Source organism: Lacerta agilis, chromosome 2 (assembly GCF_009819535.1).
Source record: "Lacerta agilis isolate rLacAgi1 chromosome 2, rLacAgi1.pri, whole genome shotgun sequence".
Lineage (NCBI taxonomy): Eukaryota > Metazoa > Chordata > Lepidosauria > Squamata > Lacertidae > Lacerta > Lacerta agilis.
In genome coordinates this window covers 26,973,638-26,992,916 of record NC_046313.1, presented here as the reverse complement: position 1 = coordinate 26,992,916, position 19,279 = coordinate 26,973,638, and the positions used below count along the sequence as shown (strand labels likewise).

Genomic DNA, 19,279 nt, shown 5'->3' with positions numbered 1-19,279 from the left:
CACACTGGTGAATCTACTTGAGGGAGGACTTGAACTTTGGCACCCTGGTGTTTACAACCTGAGCCCACATTGTTACGAACTCTCAGCTCCTGTAACTGGAAGGAAGTCTGATTAGCTTGCCAAGGTAATGATGCCTTGCTATGCAACAGAGCCATACACCTCTGGTGGAGTAATAGATCTCTCTTAGCCTGGCACTCTGCCCAGGAGGAAGAACTGATGATGAATATATTAAATCTCCCTGGCAAGCAGGGCTGGCCCTCCTGAAAAACCTGTTCACTGTTCTCCAGACATCACAGTCTTTCTCTAAGACATGCAACACCAATATGTCGAGGACAACATTCACCTCTGTGGATCAGCAGGAACAGGTAGGACGAGTAGGGTCTCAGCTTTAGCGTTCAGTGTTTCTGTCAGGGGATGGCTTGGCCCGAAGGAAAGGGCGGGCTGCTATCTCAATCACATCCAGGGCAAAAGAGCTGAGGGGAATAGGAGTTTAGTAGGTTGCTCAGTGAGTTGAAGGACTTAATTTGGACTTGAGTGTCCTCCCTTCTCCTCCATTTACTTCAACACCCCTAAATGCAGGCCTTTAGGGCCTTCAAGCCTGATAAACTGCTTTATACAGAGAGCCACATGGAGACCCAGAAACTAAACACCTGAGAACAGCAGGGCTTTTATTCAGTGGGAACTCGCCAGGACTCAGTTCTGGCACCTCTTAGGTAAGTTCCGGAACTTCTCAGGTGGGCACCATTGCCATTCTAAGAGAAAGAGGGAGGTATTCATGGTGAGTTCTGGCACCTCTTTTTCTAGAAAAATAACAGTGGAAAACAGGAGTTAGCTGTTCTTACCCTACAGATTCCCCACTCCTTGTTTATTTATTGAGAAGTTTGTTTGTTTGTTCGTTGCATTTTATCCTCCCTCCAAAGAAACTTGGACAGTGTGCACAATTTCTGCTCCTAAATTCCCCGCTTCCAACTATTGAAGAAGTTTGGAATCCCAGATTGTTGTTATTTTCATTGCCTCATTCTTTCTCTGCAATGGAACATTGGATTTTGAGTTCTCTCTGCATTTAAGTGGCTGGGTACCACTTCCTGGCTTTTTTAAAAAGTCAGGCAATAATCATACACACCCCAGTCTGCATTCCCAACCACTGTGGTCCAAAAGATATGTGTAACTGTGGACCAGACAACATTCTGTGGTTATGTGACATGAGGCTTGTCTTTGCAAAGAGACATGTACCTCTACAACATGGGTAGGCAAACTAAGGCCTGGGGGCCGTATCTGGCCCAATCGCCTTCTAAATCCAGCCCACAGACAGTCTGGGAATCAGCGTGTTTTTACATGAGTAGAATGTGTGCTTTTATTTAAAATGCATCTCTGGGTTATTTGTGGGGCATAGGAATTCGTTCATTCCCCCCCCTCCAAAATATAGTCTGGCCCCCCACAAGGTCTGAGTGACAGTGGACCAGCCCCTTGCTGAAGAAGTTTGCTGACCCCTGCTCTACAAGGATGGGGGACACCTGGCTCTGTGGAAGTTGTTGGTCTCCAACTCCTTTCAGCCCCAGATAGTGTGGTCCAACAACACAGAGTCCCCGCTCCTGATCGGCAACGTTGCCTACATGACATGAATGAATTAATAATGATGCATATTATGTATTTCTGACATTTTTAATGTGCCCAGGACTGTTAGGTAAATGATTGTGCAGAAATCTCAAAATAAACTGATGTAGCAGGAGACCTAGAGTCCTGTAGGGTAGCGTTGGCAGAGCCAGCCAAATATCTCCCTGTGGCAAAAGTTGATGGTGCTCCCCATTGCCCATACAGAAGCCAATTGGACTGGTAACTGAATCTTATATCAACAGACAGTGATATATTTGATTTAGGAAAGGAAGGCAAAAATAAAATTTCTACCCCGATCTGGAAAGGTTTTGCCCCCTATCAGGCACTTCAAATTATCCGAAACTTTTTTGCCCAGTATTATGGTTTCCCCCCCAACTACCTAAAAAATTCTATGCCTAAAAGGGAAATGGCTATTGACATGATTGCTCATCCAACTGTACTTTCCTTGCTTGGGCAGCCCATCAGCTTCTTGAACTGCTCCAGCTGGAATATGGCCCTGTGCTTCTTACTTTCAGATAGGAAGCCAAATCTAATTGGTTGCAGTGAGGAGAAGGAGGAAGAAGAAAAGCTTCTAGTTTTGATGGTTAGGATAATGTTCTCATCCCTGCCTACCTTACTGGAATTTTATTGCCATGTTTAATCACTGCTGCCTCTAGGCAAATGGATTGGTGCTGTTAACAGTCCATTGTGGCCCATAAGAGGACCGTATCGTTGTTGTGGTTATTTAGTTAGCACTAGATATGGGTTAGACACTTGGAACGACACAGAACGGACAGGGGAGGTGCACATGGGAATAATTCCAGCTCTAGATGTACCATAAATTGACAAGGAGCAGATTATCAGCCATCAGGCTTTACTCCAGAATTCAGCAGACATCCACACTGTAAATGTTAAAGGTGCCTGTGTGTGTGTGTGTGTGTGTGTGTGTTCATCCACCCACTTCTTCAAGTGTGGAAAAGTTCCAATGGCAATACTTCTGGGTTTAGTTTCCTTTGGATAAGGGAGCTCAGGATATATGGGATGCATTTATAATGTTTGTTGACAAATGTGCAAGCAGAGCGTAAGTGGAGGCAAAGCATGCATTTCAAACAAGACAGGAAATCCCCCTTTATATGGGCAGCAGCTTGGGCGATCCTGCAGTTTCAGTTCACTCCAACCAGAGCACATACATGCTTTGAGAAAATGTCAACTGTTGTTTTTCTGCCTTCTGGCCATCAGGTGGAGGAGTGTCACCTTCTCCAAACTCAACGCTGGTGTCTCATTCAAACACATGCAGAGATTCCTAGCCTACTAGGAAACGATCTCTTAACCATTAGTTCCTTTTGATGAAATAGCAACCGTCTATTCTGAATTATTAACCAGCAATCCTTTGTGAGCAGGCTGGGAAGAAGAAGAAAAGTCCGGCAGCAGGTTTTACACCATAAATAGATTTGCCTTCTGGACTCAATGAACCAATGTGGCTGATTTTAACTATTCTTTGAACCTCACAGGCATCTTTGGCATGTGGGTTCATGTTTTGCTTGTGACAGACCGAAATCAGGACTTTCTGTGCTGCACACACGAAACAGCTCAAATTCTGTGCCCTGTGTAAATGATTCAAAATAAAAAAAATAAAAAATGCACATATAACGTTTGCATAGTACATTGTGTTTGCCATGGGGAGGAGCAAGCCAGTACGTGACACTAAAGAACTGCCCCCTCCTTTACCATTGCATATTTTAATCCAGCTGCTCTTCCGGTACCTGAGATGTCAGTAGGCATTGCTCACACTATTTCAAGCCTCTGATTTTTTTATTTTTGGTTTTTTTTTATTTTTTTTGCTTCTAGAAGCATTTTAAGAAAAAGGGATAAAAAGAGAGAAATTATGCTAAATTGTTGCTACACTTAGGTGAGAAAGTATAATAGACACATTTCAGGAAACAGTATGGATAATTTGCTGTAATCTGTAGCATCTGTAGTATGAACAGTATGAACAGTATGTGTGTATGTATGTATATATGATTTGAATTTATATACTGCCCTATACCCAGAGGTCTCAGCGTGGTTCATAGAACAAAATCAGAATATAAAACCACAAAATATATAATCAAAATAAAAACAACAACCCAATAACCCCCCCCAAAAAAAACACCGCACATTTTAAAAGGCCATAGGATGTCAATCAAATCCACCAAAGGCCTGGTTAAAAAGGAACGTTTTTGCCTGGTGCCTAAAGGTGTATAATGAAGACAGGTGTATATTGCATGTAGTGTTAGTTTGGATAAAAGCAGAGAGGATTATGGACTCGATGATCTCCAAGAATCCTTTTGGTCCTGCAGTATTGTGCAATGCTGTTTTCTAGGCTGGGATTCGGCCTCTGCTGTGCCACATACCCAATTTGGAACAAGAGCTGTGTACCTTATGGAGCGCTTACCTACTGTGTATTTAGAGCTTCAAAAAACAAGTTTTTGATTTGTGCCCTTCGAAAACTACTAGCCCCTCTCATCCTTCCAGGTTCCTATTATGGCAGAGGCAGAAGCAGATAACCCCATCCTAGTTGATCAAGAGCTCCGTGACATGGACGAGGAACTTCTGTGGGAGATGGTAGAGGGTCATCGCTACAGGATTGTTCGTGGTGTCACCCCGAGCCGGCTTACACCCTACCTGCGCCAGGCCAAGGTGCTTGGTCAACTTGATGAGGAAGAGGTGCTGCACAGCCCTCAGTTCACAAACAGCGCCATGAGAGTGGGTGAGCAGCGTTAATGTGGCAATGTTGATGGGACGCCATAAGGCACATCTACCGGGAAAGGGGATATGTTTCTTTCTTGCTCCTCTCCCTCTAGAAGAAATGTAGAAGGGGAGGCGGGACAGCCCTGTTGAACCTTGTCTACACCAAGTTTATCATCAATCATCCTCACCATAAGCAGATGAGGAAGGCTACCAACTTTAGGAGCAGACATAACCTGTGTCCAAAGAATCTCAACATGGTAGTGTTACCGCTGGAGGGAAGGCTAGCTGTTGATGCAAATATCTGGACTGCTAGGACATCATTTGTGGCTGGGGGAATAAATGAGATACTAAATGGGAAGGAGCTCCTCTGTGTCAGTCAAAGGAAGATGGGTGTTTCACAAAGGGGAAAACTGGTGCCCTCAATATGTTTTGGACAACAATGCTTACCAACCCCAGTGGGCATGAGAGCAACAGATTGGAGAAGGCTGCCAAAGACAGATAGGCAAATTGATCCACAAAGACCATAGGTAGGGTAAAATCATTCCCGCACAGACCAAGGCTGAAGGAAGGAAGCCAAAGCTGGGCCCGTCAAGACAACTGATTGCAGCCTATATTGCAAGACCTATGTCCTTAAAGACTGCTCTGTTGGCTTCTCTGTACTGCAAGTGCTATAGAAGGTCATTTAGCTGGCTAACAAAATTACTTGCAGAGATACGGCACATCACATCACCTGCCATGTTCCTCTGACCCAGCACACAGGGTGGGTCTTGGGGAGCCCCGTGGGAGAGGAACTCAATTGCTTTATTCTGTTGCTCTTTCTTATTCCCTTGTAGGTCACATGCTGGATCTCTTGAAATTCCGTGGGAAAAATGGAGCCCTTGCCTTTCTGGAAAGCCTGAAACTCCACAACCCAGATATTTATGTGCTCATCACTGGCTTGGAACCTTCCATAGACCACAATCATTTCAGTGGTGAGTTTTCTCAAACCCTGTACCCCACCTATTAATGACTCATTTTCTTGGGAGGAGACAGTTGTGTTAAAAACAATCTTCAGCCCCTGAAGTGAGGCTGACCCAAGATATTTTGGCACCTAAAGCAGATAATCAAAATGGTGTCTCTTACACACACACACACACACACACACACACACCTTTTCCCCATGCCAACTTCCTCACACAAACACCAGGTAGCAGAAATACAACAAACACCAGACTGCTGCCAGAATCTGGCTGCCTGAGGTGGATGCCTTGCTCTCTGCCTCATGGTAGGCCTGGACCAGTCAAAGGCCTAACTGTTATTTCTCTTACCCTAGACCTGATTGAGAGTTCCCAACTGACAGAATGCTTGGCCAAGGCAGTGAGCAGCCTACAGGAAGAACTGAGCCAGGAGAAGCGACAGAAGGTGTCTTTGCTCCATCACTGCCGCAAGCTGAAGGAGAAGACCGCCCGACTGGAAGCACAAGCTGAAAGCCTGAGCGGCATTGAGGCCGAATGTAACCGCATGAAGAGGGAACTCAGTGCCCACTTCCATGAAGCCCTCAAGCTTAAAGATGAACTTTATGGCCTGTCTTTACGTTACAGCAGTGCCCTGCAGGAGAAGGACCTGGCCATCACCCGCTGTCAGAGCCTGCAGGAAGAGGTGTGGTAGGGTGTTGTGCTCAGCTGATGTTGTAACATCATTTTAGGAGTGACAGGCTGCTATTAGGAATAATGGACGCGCATTGTGTGTTTCAAAGAAATTCCCAGAGTCTTTCGCTAGTCCTCTGAATGCAGTGTTTCAATGAATGTTTTGCCACAGCTCCGGAGTGTTTCCTGTCAGTAATCTGTAGCTATTTTTGTACATGCCCACTTTTACTGCTAGGTGTTTCGGAATGCAGGAATTGTTAGCTTGCCTGGAGGAATGCCTAGCTTGGCACCTTGCCTCCAGTGGAGGCAACGATTTATGCTGCAGCTTCAGAGGAAAGGCATAGCTCTTCCACCCCATGGTCACCTCCTCCAATACAATTACCAGTAGATGATGACCCCATTTTGATTGACTGGAAGTGACATAACATAAAATTCCATGGAAATGATGCAATCTGATTCCAGACCAAGATTGTTTGGTATCTGCTTGTCAGAAGAGAGTAGGGATTCACTCCTGAAATGCATGGTTTATTGGACCTATCAGCAGAAGAGTGTGGTATTGCAGATTGGATTGTGTGCTAGGATAACCAGTAGCCTATCACCGTTTTGTTTATAGTTGTCCAGATTTTTCTCTTTCCTCCTGTGCTGATTGACCTAAGTATGTATTTAGCTGGGCTTCTTGCAGAACGTGCATAGGTTTGGAATGTAGAAGAAGACATCCCTCAGTAAGTGCTTACTGAGGGTTCTGTGGTAGTGATAGTGTAACCCCACCCCTTAGTAGGGGTGGTCTTGTTCAGAGTTTCTACCAGCCAGTCAGTCATGCTCTCTTCTAGAATACTATAAGCCAGGTGTGAGGAACCATTGGCCCTCCATATGTTGCTGAACTACAACTTCCATAACATCTGGCCATTGACCATGATTGCTTGAGCTGAGGGGAGCTGTAGATCAGCAGCATCTGGGGAGCCAAAGGTCCCCCACCACACCTTGTAAAAGCTGTAAAGTGCTCAAGCAGGCCATTCCCCACTCCCAGTTCTCCATCTTTCTTTCCCAGCTGCTCCTCAACATCCTGTGGGCACTAAGCATGCTCAGTGTGTCCCATTAGTTTTATTTGTTTTTGTTTTAAATTTGGAGTTTCCTTGAACGTGCTGGTGCCACCATCTTGTTTCTCAGTGGGCCTGTTTTGGCTCCAGTTCTGTTGGCACTCCCCAGCTGAGTCCACTGTTAGATGGACTGGCAGTCTAGCTGCATTCTTAAAACCAGACCCTCAGGTCCCATGTTTCAGAGTGAGCATCCAAACCTGGCCAGGTGTTTCATGCTGCCACTCGCTGTCTTGCTCGCTCACTACTGCTTCTTCTTCTTCTCTGTATTCCCATCAACGGCAGCTGTACCTGATGAAGCAGGAATTGCAGCGAGCCCGGGTGTCATCCTATTGTGAATGGGAGAGGTCCCCAAGGCCAGCTGGGGACACACAGCCACAGGCCGAAGAACTTCTGACGCTGAGAGAGGAGAATGAGCGTCTCAAGTCAATGGTGGAACTGGGGACCTTCAGTGTGGTAAAATACTATTTCCAGGAATACTTTCATACAGGTTTTGCCTGTGCTGTGGATTGTTTTCACAGTCCTTTTCCTTCCCTCGGAGAATCCAGGGAACTGCAGTTCTGTGACAAGTGCTGGGGATTTCTTAACAGAATACTTAAGTCTCACAAAACAACAATTTCTATGATACTTCAGCAGCATATTGGTCATCTGGTGTGAGAACCAATGTAGGCTTGCAATAGATATGCCCTTAATGCGTTTGCCCTAAATACAAGCTTCTTAAAAACTTATATACAGGTAGGCATCTGCACAGTTGCTTCCTCACATTTCAGCAAAATTGTTTGTCTTGCACAAATCCCCTCCGACTGCATAATGTTCCTTTACTGGTTGCAGGAGGCTTAGCTTTTGAGGAGGGAGTTTGTCATAGATCCAACCACCACATATGGATTTCCACGCCCATCCACCCCAACCTGGGCAAGGGTGTGGGGGCAGGGTAAGGGGAGCAGAAATGCGCCTCTGATGAGCTTCTCTCATTTGCCCAGGTGCAGAAGGATATCCTGGAGCAGAACCTCGATGATGCTCTGGATGGAAAGCAGGAGCTGCTGAATCGCATCCACTCACTGAGGGAGCAGGCGGTGCTTGCTGAGAATCAGCGGAAGCAGGTGAGAGGAGGCCACACAACCCATGCTTGCCTTTCGGCAAGGTAGAAAGCAGAGGAATCAAGTCTCTTTCCAACTCAGGTCAGGAGGACAATTCAGCTAGCTTCATGCCCGTACTTCAGTCTGTAGCATGAGGTTACAAAATCCAGCCCATATTGTTTGTTTACATTTGCATCCCATGGTTCTTCCCCTAGGGGAACTCAGGGCAGCTAAGGACACAAAGCAATACCAAAAATAAATAAACCATAGAACATTTAAAATATCAAACAGCATCTGATTAAAACTGCGGGAGCCAATACCTTTAGGAAAGAGTCTCACAACAAAGGCTGCTCCAAATATATTTCAATGTTGCACCTGAACGCTGTCATGCTGGGTTACATTACCAGTATAAGGTAGGTGTCAAGAGGACCTGGGATAGCTCAGTTGGTACAGCATGAGACTCTTAATTGCAGGGTTGTGGGTTTGAGCCCCACGTTGGTCACAAAGATTCCTGCCATTGCAGGGGTTTGGGCTCGATGGCCCTTGTGGTCCTTTCCAACTTTACAATTCTGTTCTGTGCATTAAGGTGGTGGCAGAGAGTGTCATGCGTTTACTGGGTGTTAATATCTTGCTAACATTTTTTGTCACCGTTCAGTGCTGGGAAGAAAAGGAGCACACTCTGATCCAGTGCCAGAGGATGAAGGTGGACTGTGAGATCTACAAGGACAAAATCAGTGCCCTCCAGGCACAAGTGGCTGATCTGCAGAAAGAGAGAGATCAGGTAACACCTAGAGGTCTGACCGAGGAGTTTTTTTCAGGGCAGGCGGCAGGAAGGTTTACCAAAGTAAGGGAAGTGGTGGCTTGTCCAATTAGAGGGGATCTTTACCATTCTAGAATGTTGCAACTGTTAAGGAAATGTCCAATCAAATGTTCCAAGCCATATAATGGAATACATACTTACCTGTTACGAGCTGCAAGGTTTTAATGGGCAGCTATAATCCAGCCCAGTAGTTTAAAAGATAGCAGCAATTGTAACAAGGCTTGTTGTCTAAACGGAGAATTGGCTGCATTATTAATTCTGTTTGCGGAATCTCTTTCCCCTGCCCTCCCCACATAGCTGTGTTACTCAAGGCAGAGGTACTGCATGCAATGCACCCTGCATTAGCAGAAAGTGGCCAAATAAGTAGGTTCGGCCTTACTTTTATATTTTGCAGTCCCAAGACAACTCAGGCAGCATCTTGGCTTTTCTATTGGTACTGCTGAGTACCCCTTGCGCTTCCTGTGGTATGTTCTGCCCCTATTTAGGGTTGGTTCTCAAGGCCCCAGAGCAAATGGCTCACTGGAACCTTTAAAGCTTTTGTGAGAATAGTTTTGATCTCCTGCACTTGTCCCTGTAACTGTTGCTGCCGACAGCATATTTCCGTCTGTCTCCCAAAGCCCTTGCCGATGGTTTGTTTCTGTCCCCACCCCCCCAGGCCTACAGCGCAAGGGACGCTGCTCAGGTGGAAATTTCTCAGAGCCTCCTGGAGAAAGATTCACTCCGCCGCAAAGTCTTTGAGCTCACTGATGAGATCTGTGAACTCAGGAAGCAGACAGGCCTAAGAGGTTCAGCGCTCGCGGTGAGTTTTGGGATAAGGGTAACTGAGGGCCCCCTCCCATTACACCTCTCCCACTTCCTTGCCTATCCCCTCCCAGCTCACCCAAACCTCCCCTCCCAGCTCACAGCACCCACTCCCCCACCCCTCCCAGCTCACCCTCACCTCCAACCCCTTTGAAAGGAAGATGGGAGGCATTTCCGAAAGTGGCTTACCAAACTGCTCTCTGAAGCGCCTCCCATCCTGCTTTTAAAGGCCACTTGCCACCTCCACTGCTTGCTTGCTTGCTTGCCTGCTGTCACACTGGAGTTACCGTTGCCACCTACTGACAGCCATGCAAACTGCAGCATGACAACAGAAGGACAATTTTATTATATGGGGGGTGGAATACACGTTAAAATTACTTGTTGGCAGGTGACATACTCATATTCCCTAGCACATAGCATGGAAATGACTGGGGTAGGAGAAAAATGGCAACCCCTTATCTATATGACGTTGTTCCCTCCAGTTTTCTGCACTGCAGGCAGTTCTTTGCTGCGTGTTTTATGAGCCATTTCTTCTCTCCATTTCCTCTAAGCAGGTGCAGTGGGATGGGCCTGCCAGCTCTCTGACCAAGGAACCTTGTCCAAAGAGGAAGCAGCGTCTTGTGCGCATGAACGCCGTCTGCCCCCGGGGTGACAGCCAGGACAGCTTCTTGAGCATGTCTGAGGTGTACAGCTCACCCCTCCCCAAACCCACCATACTTTCTCCAACTGCAAGGCAGGGGGGGGGGGGGGCTAGGGGGAGGCGCCACAGGATACTATCCTCAGGGTGTGGGGTCTCACTTGTCTTGCAGGCCCCCACTCCTTAGGGCACAGAACACCTGGGGGAAAGACCTGAATGGAGAAATTGGAGTTCCCCTGTGTCTGAGTGGCCTGACCCACTTATTTTCTTTTGCAGTCTTGGTCAGATTTAAGCAACAGGTCAAATCAAGAGCTGCTTGGGAGCATCCGCTCATGCTGCCCAATCCCACCATGTAAGCATTCCCTACAGAGGAGAGCCATGCAAGAAAGTTCTTTTTCCAGAAGGTGAGTACAGACCATGCTCTGCTGTTATACTGCTGGTTCCCAGCTAGGCCTATGTGGGCATGTGTGCTTATGGGGGAAAAAATGATAATCACGATTTCGATAGACAGATGCATTTTGCAAAGTGGGCAAATAAATACCGATTTATAGAAATATTTTGGTTTTATAATTTATCGCAGATGCTTTCTTCCCAGTCATCCAGATTTTAGCAGAATTTGGAAAGGGGGTTAAGAGCAATTAGGTAGGATATGGAGATGTGATGATTATCTCCCACCACCACTGGAAGTCTTTATAAGCCTTGATCTTATACTTTCCGTATGTTTTCTTCACAGCCATGAAGGGTAGAAACTTGCACCCTTAAGTCTTCATATACCACCAGATTCTGTGCAGCAGTTACCACAATCACTTCTTGACAGCCATGCAAACTGCAGCAGGACAATTTTATTATGTAGTGTGTCGGGGGGCAAGTTAAAATGATGTGCTAACAGGCTCCATTGGACATGTGTGAATCTGTTCTAGGCTCAACTAAACAAATATAAGGAGGGAGTATTTTAAGATCGTTCATCTCACACACACACATACACACACACCATCCTGAATATAACCTCGCAACCGCCATGACACCCTGGACTGACCTAACTTTTCAGTTCACACTCTGTTATTTTCATCTTATTTATGTCTCCTCTTGCAGCAGTTCCCTGGAGTTTCTGGAGGAGGATTTTTCTTCAGCTTCTGAAGAGAAAGTAGAAGACCCTCCTTTTGAGTATGAGATGGTGGAAAAAGATGGTAAGGGATCAAACCTAGGTTGGTGTGCCCCTGGCTAAGGGAAGGAGACGGCTCTTCCCATTGAGTTGTTGTATTTATAATTACCTCATTAGCTCTGGGCAAATTGTAGCAGCTTCACTTAAAATAGACACTCTATCTCAATGGTCCACAATCTAAGTGGGCCCTTCAGTTGGGACAGGGCAAACCAATCATATCAATAATAGTAGGAGACTTGTTATCAAAGTGTTAATTTTAAGTTCAGTACTATGACTCCAGAGTCAGATCTGTATTGAAGAGAAAAAGCAGGGACTGTAGATCATACAATTCCAGAATTTGCTTCCTTGGTGAATTCTGATTACAGTACCCGTTTTTTGGGGGTGGAGAACTTCAGATCTGCAGGACCAAATGTGGCCCTTTAGGGATCCCTTATTGAGCCCATGGGACTTTCCCAGGCCACACCCCTCATCTAGCAGGCACCCCATATCCAGCAAAGCAAAGGAGACACAATGAGTAAATTCTGAAGGTTACCAGCAAAGCATTTTGTGCAGCAATAATAGATCCTGCCTCTTGTTGCAGAACTTACTGCCCCATTCTGATTGGCTGGTGTGCAGCTTTGCTAACTTAACATGGGTACCTGGTTAGAGACAAATAAAACGGTCACTTGGCTCTCACCTATTCAAACTTACTTTTTTCATTACAGATGGCAACTCTTTGTGGCTTCACCTGGACCCCTGCATCTCAGAGAGGTAAATGTCAAGTTCCCAACCACAGAAAGTTTGGGTCATAATTATACACAGACTCAATGCCTAAGTCAATGAGGATTTTCTCAACAATTGAGGCACCCATGTCCTGGGCAAAAGACAAAAGGGTTGTGCTGACATCAAGGAAAAAATCAGTTTGTTACCCAAGGAATCTATCTGAAGGCAACTTGCAGGGGTGAGGAAAGAGGAGAATGCAGGGCAAGAAGCAAGGTGGTGGCAAGGAGCAACAGAAATGAGAAACAGGTGTCAAGTTTAAGCAAGAATGGAACATTTGAGTAGCAAGTAGCAGGCCAGCTAACATTTTTATATAGGCAAATAACTGTAGCCTTCCCAGGAAGTAATTGGTACCATTCATAGGAGCCAACTCCTAGAGGCCAAGGGGTCTCCCCCCATAAAACATTTGAGCCCCCCCCAAAAAAATTGATGGACATTGCTATTTAAATAGTGTGTGCACTGTGTCATGTGATCATGTGGGGCAGGGCTTATCTACCCCCCCCAAAAAAATATTTTGTTCAAGATGGCACCCCTGGTACGGGTCATCTAGGGTCAGTTGCCTACCATGATGTATGTGTGTGTGTCTGCATGCACACATTTTTTCTCAAAAGTAAGGTTTTAAGACCTGATATTTCTGACAGTGGCCCATTTTGCATGCAATGCTATGAAGCTCAGTTGAACCTGTGATGGGATGAGCCAAGGGGAAGGAAAGGGGAGGTATGCACATCTGGGAGGAGACAGAAGCCCCCATGCCCACTCTGTCCTCATGGCTCCATTCTCCTCTCCCCAGTGTGCCTATGCGCCGACGGCTTGCGCAGCGTTTCCCAAGCCGCATCACAACCATTGCCTTCCAAGCCAACACTTTGATGGAACAGATCAGCATCATTGGGGGGAACCAGACGGGCATCTTCATCCACCAAGTCACACCTGGCTCTGCGGCTGATGAGATGTCTTTGTCGCCGGGCCATCAGATTGTGCTGGTAAGACGTGCACATCTCCTCACTCCATATCATCCTCGAAGACTCCGTGGTTATGCCTAAGGAGCCTATCTTTCTCTTTCCCATGGAGATAACCTATTTCCTTTGGACGCTTTACTCCTCCTCCTAGCTACATCCCTGTCCCCATGTAGAGCCCAGGGAACAGCCAGCAATGATTTGGTGGTGGAGGAAGGAAACAAAATGGAAAACACCAAAGCTACTCCAAGTGTTCTTTCCATACAACAGTAATGACCACTGCGCTCACAACATTAATGTGCAGGATAGTTGTAATTGCTGCAGATAGAATAGAAAATGTTCTAAAACATAGTATTTTATTTTCTTCCTAATTATGCTGTTTTAAATGTGTTTCCTTCCTTTGTAATGTCTTCTTTTGAAATCTTTTAAGGTATTTTAGTTACCTGCTAATTATGTTTCTTTGGATGCATGTTTTGTATTTGATCTTATTTTGGAATGTTCTATTTGATGTTTTAACGTAGGTTGCAAACTGCTCTGATGTGTTTGTTATTGTCAAAAACAGAAAGAAGTATAGAAATGAAATTAAACAACAACAGAATCTTTATTCCCCAGCAATTCACGTTGAACAGTGCGAGTGCCGGGAAGCTGCTATTGCCTTGCAGTAAAAATGCTTGCTGGGTGGGACACTCTATATCTGAATCATGATGAAAAAATTATGAGATGGCTTCTGGAAGGCTCAGCATCTGAGCCTAAGCACCCCAAGGAGACAGTCACTGGGCGCAGAGATGGCACAACTGCTCAGAGTAGGACATGTGCAGGTGTCTCCTGCTGGGCTACTTTCAGAGGGATGCAACTCCCTCAACTACTTGGGAACACACTGCCTCAAGCTAAAAACTTGACAGGAAATTGCTCCAGAACAGTGAACCACCCTAATGCAAGGAATGCTTTGATGGTGTTTCCTGCTTGGCAGGGGGTTGGACTGGATGGCCCTTGTGGTCTCTTCCAACTCTATGATTCTAAGTCATATTGCTCAGCTTCTTCTGCCTTCACTGAAGATTCAGCACTCATTCCCCCTTGCCAGACTACTTAGGTACTTTTTACCAAAGGTGTATTGTAACATGAGCATGCCGAAGGATTCTCCTGTGTTGTGGCTTCACTAGGCTGCAACTGATTGCCACCATATGTTTCTCTCTTGAAACCCTCCTTCAAAGCACTCCCCTTGATTTAATTTTTGAGCTATTCTTCTTTGAATTTGTAGGTGGATTATGGAGTCATGGAACCAGGTTTCAAGGCTGTCCTGGAGGATGCAACACTTGAGGAGGCTCTTTGGGTCCTGGAAAGAGTTAATGGCTTCTGCTGCCTGTCTGTGCGGCTCAACATGGAGGGTAAGGGTTGCCTGATGGGAAAGGGGAAGAAGTCGCTATGAGCAATCAGTGGTGTGGATATTGCTTGAGGTCACACCATCAAGTAAGGTGAACAGTGGATACCACTAAGGGTGGCATACTAGGAGATAGGCAGACCTGCTTCATGGGTAGAATCCATTGGGAAGTTCTCCTGCACAAACCCACTTAAAACGATTGTAAGCTGTGCAAGAACATTTCAAGGAGGAATGTGTTAGACAGACAACTTTCTGGCAATAATGTGAATGAGGTGCTCTTTTAGATTTTCCACCTTGGGCATCAAAATGTTTTGGAACAACCCTGGGTATCTCCCTAGCCATGGGTAGAGTCAGGAAGCCATTGTCATTGTCCCCTTGCCCCTTAGGCTTCTCAACTCTTATCCTGTGCTCCTGCTATTCCTGCACAACGTTTCCAATACTCTCTAACCCATTAGGCTACAAGAAGCTGCTGAGTGACCTGAACTCCAAGCTGGTGACATCTGGGGACTCCTTCTACGTTCGGTCCAACCTCTGCCTTGAGAGGCAGGCACCTGGGGAACTTCCAGTAGGGTGCCATGACATTCTGCACATCACCGACACAGTGTGCCAGGGCCAAACACAGTGGAGTGCCTGCCAGGTGAACCCCTACACCATGAAAGACATGGATGCTGGCACTATCCCCAACTACTGCCGGTGAGATTCATCATCTGAGGAGGCCTGAAAGATGGTCCTCTCCACAGGGCATGATGGCCAAGGAAGGGGGACCACATCTACTCCTTTCTACCTAATGCATTCCTCTGTCCCCTTCCTTTCCACCCTAGGGCACAGCAGCAACTCATCACCCTGATCCAGGAAATGGCCCAGAAGAGCACCGTCACTCACAAGGTAATTGGCAGCAGCCTATGAAATAATTTGAGAAAGAAATCTTAATATATTTTCCATATGGTTGCAGGCACAGCTCACTCACTGGAACTGTCTTGTGCAGTCACTTATGGACAATTCTGTTTAGCCATTCTTACTGGTGCACCTCTGTAAACCTCGGTGTCCTCTTCCTCCATCCCTTGCTTTGGAGTGATGATGTCTCGTCACTGAAGTTAAATCTGCAAGCATTTGTTCAGATTGCGAACGGTAGTCACTGGCAATGAAACATGCAGCTCCACCAATGAGCGCGGGCCAGTGCCATTTCCCTTGTAAGCCGGGGAAGTTGGCAGACAGAAGGAAGCATATATCCCTAACAGCACTGATATGTTGAAGACATATTGGGCGACAGTCATTTGGAACGAAGGCTTGACATTCCTTCCTGCCTTGCAGAACCCTGGGTTGCAGCCCAAACTGGTGCGCATCGTGAGCACAGACAACAAGAAGATCAATCCGCTCTGGTCATCGATGGACTGCAGCCTGTCAGACTCCAGCAAGCCACATAGTGAGTTCCGGCTAGTTTCTGTTTCTAAAAAAAGATAATTACCCTTGTCCTTTAGCAATGTGTTGTTCCAGAAGACAATTGTCTTGAGCAGGCATAGGCAAACTCGGCCCTCCAGATGTTTTGGAACTACAACTCCCATCATCCCTGACCACTGGTCCTGTTAGCTAGGGATGATGGGAGTTGTAGTCCCAAAACATCTGGAGGGCCGAGTTTGTCTATGCCTGGTCTTGATGTTGGTCTTCTGCAGAACAGCATCAATGGCTCATTCCTCTTCAATGGGGATCTCTGGGTGTGGCTTTGAACGAGTGGCCTCCTCCAGACTTGGCTCTTCTTCCTCTTCCTCTAGTGAGCCGCCGAGTCAGCCTCCACACCAGGAGCTGCGTCAGCCTGATGCCGTACACTTTGGTCAGGCCCTGCAGGCCTGGCTGGCCACGCCCAGTCATCCTGGTGCCCACGCTGTTGGGAAGGATCCTGGCTGACAAGTTGTGCCTGTCCAAGGCCTTTGAGAAATGTCCAACAGGTACGTCCTTGGGATGGGTTCGACTCCATTGTTACATAAACTAACTGGCTCCCTTTGCTGGAACTGTGCAGGTTGGATAAGCCATGGGCCAAGGGAACAGCAACCTGCAGGACTTTTGCTTCGCTTCACTCAACAGAAGGGGCAAGTAAATGGAAGTGTCTTCCATTGAAGCAATGGAATTGAGGGTAGTGGAGGTTGTCTTCTGACGTCCACCTCCAGTTCTTGCCACAAGTACTGCCTCACCCCAAGACACACACCTTGACAAATGTGCCTTGTGATACATTTGCTCATTTTCTACTCTGCCCACCCCTGCACCCAGCAGTGTCACCAATAATTCCTGAGAAGCAAGGTCCAGTTTGGAAGCTTCTCCAGAAGGCACCAAGCTGTGTTGTCTTCTTGACCTGTTTCTCCCCTCTGCAGAGCCCCAAGGTGAAACACAGAGCAGAGATGCGCTCCCTGAAAAAAGCGAGACGAGTAGCAACTGTTGTGTTCCCCATCAGGCTCTGGAGTGGCTGATGCAAAAGGTAATAGGGGTGCAGGGGATCTGGGGATGTGGCCCAGGGGTGCAGATGCAAGTATCTCTTATGAAAGACTAGGATTTGTGAACCCCCATCCCCCCAGCTCTTAAGAAACGCGCATGCACAGACATGGAACTTAATTGCACACTGAACCTGCTCCCCTCTAGAATGTGCATGGCTTGCTGGACCTGGGCCTGGAAAGTGTGCAAGAACTCCTGGCTATGGAAATCTACCCCATCATCATCTTGGTCACCATCAGTGAAAAGAATGGAAAGAAATTCAGGTAAGAGCCACTGCTCTGCACTGAAAGGCCATTCTCTGCTTTGCAAAACCCGAAGGGCCAAGGTCTCCTTAGCGTAATCCTAAAGCCACAACAACCTCCTTCCTTTCATGCCAGGATTTGAATTGCATGAAGTTGATGACGGAGCCTTTAATGTATTTGGAGCGGCATTTATGGGTGTGGCAGGAAGTCACACCTATCACGTTGTGGCTTGGCTGTGAAAAGGGGTGCTTTTGAATTGAGTTTATTTAAAAAAGCAAGCTGCCCAGATGGGTTGTTGTGCTATAGGACAGTCTAGAAATCATTTAAGTAATTACATAAATGAACCCCCTGCAAAAGTATTGGATGACAACTATACCAATCACCGAAACAGGCACAGGAGATAATTTCTTCTGCCTACCACCTGTCCTGGGCTTCCGTCTTCCTACTGTTGCTACCATTCTTCATCACTTTTGCACTTAGCGTGGGTAAAATGTGCTCCTTCTCCTCCAGTGCCCCATACAGCCTCCTTTCCTAGTCTATATTACACGAAATGGGAACGAGACTGCAATCCTCACCCCACTTACCTGAGAGCAAGCCCTCTTAAAGCTAGTGGGGGTTACTTCTGAGCAGATATGGTTTGGAGGATAACATCCCATGAGAGTAAGGTCCCCAGGTCTTAAGTTGCTGACCTCCAGCCCAACAAACAATCTGCGTTTCAGGAAAGCCCTCCAGCGCCTCGGAGCAACCGAGGAGCAACTTTTGGAGACTGCCCGGAAAGAGGAGGCCCAGTTGGAGACGGTGCCCTGCCTCTATGGCACCATCGCCCCCGATGGCTGGAGTGACCACGACACTCTTGTTAGCTGTGTCCGCGTGGCCATAGCTGAAGAGCAGAAGAAAGTGGTATGGGTGGAACAAATGCCTCACTGAAACTTTTGGAAATGAGCAAGCGTGTGGCGGTCCTTTGTCTCAGGGCCTTGGAAGGACTTGAGAGTGCTGCAATTTATTCTGAACTAAGCTCAAGAGGGACTGGGGGCATGTTTGTTCAGACCTTCTGAACACTCTTCTACACACACACACGCTTAATTGACCTTTTGTCTCCCAACCCTGACTGCACACCCCGCTATGCAGAGTCTTATGTTGACTAGGAAAGACGACGCTTCTGTTCCATTGAAGATCAAGACACTGTTCAGCTGAGTTTTAAAAAATCAGACATGTTTCATTCTGTGGCTTGTCCCCAATGGGCTTGTTCCCATTGTTCCCTACATTTTGCTTAAAGTGTTGAAAAGAAGGTGCTTTGGGGGCGATTTGAAAGCGAGAGAGACCCCTTGATTTCAATGGGGCAAGTAGATAAATGATTTCACCCTTCAGATCTCAATAAATATGCCACTTTCGCTATACACTGTTAACACATGCACAAATGAAGAACGGTGGGATGTTGTATGATTTGCTATGCTCATGCCCCACATTTCCCTCCCCAAGAATATACGGGACCCTTGTGGTCTTTTTTTAGTGTACTGGGTATCCCAGATCTCTGTGGCCTTCTGTCAGCACCTGCTTCTCAAGCATCTTGCAACATTAATACACTACAGGCGTTTAATCCAGAGACTGTAGATACAATACCTGTAAACAATTGCATACTCATTCAAGCTGCCTCTTACCTGGTTTACCTTCCACTTTCTGTTTTCAATTACTTCAACAGGTAAAGCAAATATATATATATATATATATATATATATATATATATATCACCTGATTTTATTTCATTTTGTAAAACAGCACAGTGCTAGGTAGCTCAGCTGCTTGCATTAAACTAAAATCCTCGTTGGGCACTCTTATATATGTTTACTGCCTACCACTGCTGTGGTGACCCCGACCCAAATCTCTGTGGGATTTTCCAGATTCTCAACTTGAAGAGACAAACAGCAAGT

General features: G+C 46.5%; 1 protein-coding gene across 2 annotated transcripts; it reads left to right on the top strand.

The window, feature by feature from the left end:
- Positions 1-225: 225 nt before the first annotated feature.
- Positions 226-19,061, top strand: CARD14 (caspase recruitment domain family member 14). 2 transcript variants are annotated; one of them, XM_033139005.1, is made up of 21 exons: positions 226-365; positions 4,108-4,342; positions 5,157-5,294; positions 5,636-5,961; positions 7,328-7,498; positions 8,023-8,142; positions 8,774-8,899; positions 9,594-9,737; positions 10,294-10,422; positions 10,653-10,780; positions 11,469-11,563; positions 12,243-12,288; positions 13,088-13,277; positions 14,509-14,635; positions 15,084-15,321; positions 15,450-15,513; positions 15,940-16,051; positions 16,398-16,571; positions 16,992-17,095; positions 17,257-17,372; positions 18,071-19,061. In XM_033139005.1, exons 1-21 carry the CDS (start codon positions 324-326, stop codon positions 18,276-18,278), a joined length of 3,033 nt encoding a protein of 1,010 aa, XP_032994896.1. In that variant the 5' UTR covers positions 226-323; the 3' UTR covers positions 18,279-19,061. The 2 variants fall into 2 exon arrangements, with proteins under 2 accessions (XP_032994896.1, XP_032994897.1); XM_033139006.1 differs by lacking the exons at positions 15,450-15,513; positions 15,940-16,051; positions 16,398-16,571; ... (1 more) ...; positions 17,257-17,372; positions 18,071-19,061 and having other exon boundaries at positions 15,084-15,325.
- The last annotated feature ends 218 nt before the right edge of the window (positions 19,062-19,279 follow it).